Source organism: Galeopterus variegatus, unplaced genomic scaffold (genome assembly GCF_000696425.1).
Source record: "Galeopterus variegatus unplaced genomic scaffold, G_variegatus-3.0.2 Scaffold5650, whole genome shotgun sequence".
Lineage (NCBI taxonomy): Eukaryota > Metazoa > Chordata > Mammalia > Dermoptera > Cynocephalidae > Galeopterus > Galeopterus variegatus.
Window position 1 is genome coordinate 67,206 of NW_007731761.1, and position 2,495 is coordinate 69,700.

General features: G+C 40.5%; 1 protein-coding gene across 1 annotated transcript in view; it reads left to right on the forward strand.

Annotated features, from left to right (window-relative positions):
• Positions 1–2,495, forward strand: part of LOC103605193 (sorting nexin-19-like) — a 41,863-nt gene that overhangs the window by 10,003 nt on the left and 29,365 nt on the right. The window contains 1 exon segment of the mRNA XM_008589775.1: positions 2,260–2,389. Coding sequence (XP_008587997.1) covers positions 2,260–2,389 — 130 coding nt within the window.

The window sequence follows — 2,495 nt, forward strand, 5'->3', positions numbered from 1 at the left end:
CTTGGGTTCAGAAGGGAAAAAAAGCCAATTTAATCATTGTCTCTCAGGTGTCCTTGAACAAATAATTTGACCTTTGTTCTATGGACCTCAATTTAAGTATGTGAAAAATGGGGTTTACGACCCCATCCCTTCAACATGTGTCTCACTGGTTAAGTAAATGAAGTGGTATGACAGCAAAAGCATCAGAAACTAGATTGTGAATAAGACGAGATTAGTGAAACAGTACCATTCTGGCCAAAATCAAGCCCGTACATTTTGAACATCATGTCTCTCAAGTGATAGTTTATACTGCAGCCCTTCTAGCCCTGAGAGACTGGAAATGTTCATATGATGGAAAATTTTCATTTTCTTCGAGAGGACTTGATGGTACCTTGGTTGCTTTATTTTTTATTGCTATGACTAATTGTTACCACATGGTGGCAGCTCCAGGCAAATGCTGAACCTGGGAAAATAGAATTGAGGAAAATGACTAAGGCTAAGGGTGATGCTGTTTCCCAAGGATTGGAATATCCCATCTTTGAACATATGACTAGAAAGCAAACATCACATCAGCTTCCATGCCCTCTTGAAATACACAACAGAAAAAAAAAAGTATGTATTAGATGGGGTTAAGAAGGAAGTATGATTCAGTTCTAGCAGATTCATCCAAATCTGAAATCATTCATATTCTAAAGAACTGTTAAAGGAAGAGAGCTTGGGCAAGCTAGATCAAAGAATACACATTGGTCGTAGACTTACAAAGTTATTGTTGATAATTAATTATAATATTAACCAGCAGAAGCATCAGATGTCTCAGATTCATTTTGGAACGTTATGTATTCCTGGGGAAGTCTCTTAGGAACCAAATCAGAAGTGACATGGGGGCCGGCCCGGTGGTGCACTGGAGAGTGCGCCGCTTGGGAGCGCGGCGGCGCTCCCGCCGAGGGTTCGGATCCCATGTGGAGACCGGTTCCCGCTCACTGGCTGAGCGCGGTGCGGGTGCAACAGCGAGGGTTGCGATCCCGTTACCGGTCAGTAAAAAAGACAAAAAAAAAAGAAGTGACATGGGACTCCCAGAATAGCTTTAAAGAATAGATTCTTCCTTCCATAAAATATATGTGTTCTACAAATTTCAGCTTGGTATGGATATAAGCTCATTTGTGGTCCTTCTAGTCTTTGAAACAGGAAAGAAATTAGTAGTTGTCATGACATTTTACCAGAGGTATGGTGCTCTTCCTACAACCACATGTTATCTCAAAATCAAAGTGAAGCCTGAATCTCAGCTCAACAGCTCTGTGTAATAGAGGTGCTTTCAAAGCAATGTTTTGGGGCTGGCTGGTTATCTCGATTGGTTAGAGTGCAGTGTTATAACACCAAGATCAAGGGTTCAGATCGCCTTACTGGCCAGCCACCCAACAACAAAAGAAAGGACAAGGCAAATTCAAAGCAAGGTTTTGCAGGAGGAGGAAGCCCAAATCTTTCCCTAGATCTGCCCACAACATTTCCATGATGCTTTGTGGGGGTGGGTAGAATGCAAGGGTGGGAGAGACTAGGCCTTGCCACTTCTAGTGAGACTCTAGTTGTGAGTTTTACCTGGAATAGAATGTATTCAGCATCCTGGGGAAATATGGAAGAAACAGAACCTAGATAGGCAAAATAATTACAGTTGTCCCCTAGTATACATGGGGATTGGTTCCAAAATACATTCCTCCTCTCCCTTGCCCCTTTGGATATTAAAAGCTGTGCATACTCAACTTCCTTATATAAAATGGCATAGTATTTGCATATAACCTACACGCATCCTCCCATATACTTTGTCACCTCTACATTACTTACAATACCAAATACAATGCCTACACATCACTTCATTTGCATGGATTCAACATAGTACTCAGCATGTGGCAAATTCAAGTTTTGCTTTTTGAAACTTTGTGGAATTTTTTTTTTCCCAGATATTTTTGATCCACAGTTGGTTGAATTCACAGATGTGAAACCCATGAATACAGAGGGCTGACTATATATGCAGAATATTTTTAAAAGATAAAAACATTTACTAGGCAGTATTTCAGAAACACAAAAGAAGTGTAAAGAAATACAAAGCCTATCACTGAGCTTTTTAGATATGAAATAAACATATCTTGATTTGAGTCCAAAAGGATTATAAAAGTACAAGATGATTTATATGAAGGTAGAGAAGACCAGGTGCCACTCAGTGCATTGAAAGATGTTCCTCAGTATGGGTCTCTTCTGAGTCACTTTTGATGCCATTTCATTCCCTAGGGACGGAGACAGAGTTAGCTGACACAGCCTTGGATCTGCTTCTCTTGCTGCTAACAGAACAGTGGAAATGGCTGTGTACCAAAAACATGCAGAAATTTCTTCGTGTTATCTTCGGGACCCTAGTTCAGAGGTAAGACTGCTGAGTTCTCCTTCACATTAGAGAATCAACTTGCACAGAAGTTGAATATGATCTGAATTTGGCACTAGAAAGGAAAAGTGTAGAGTCCAAGGAAACT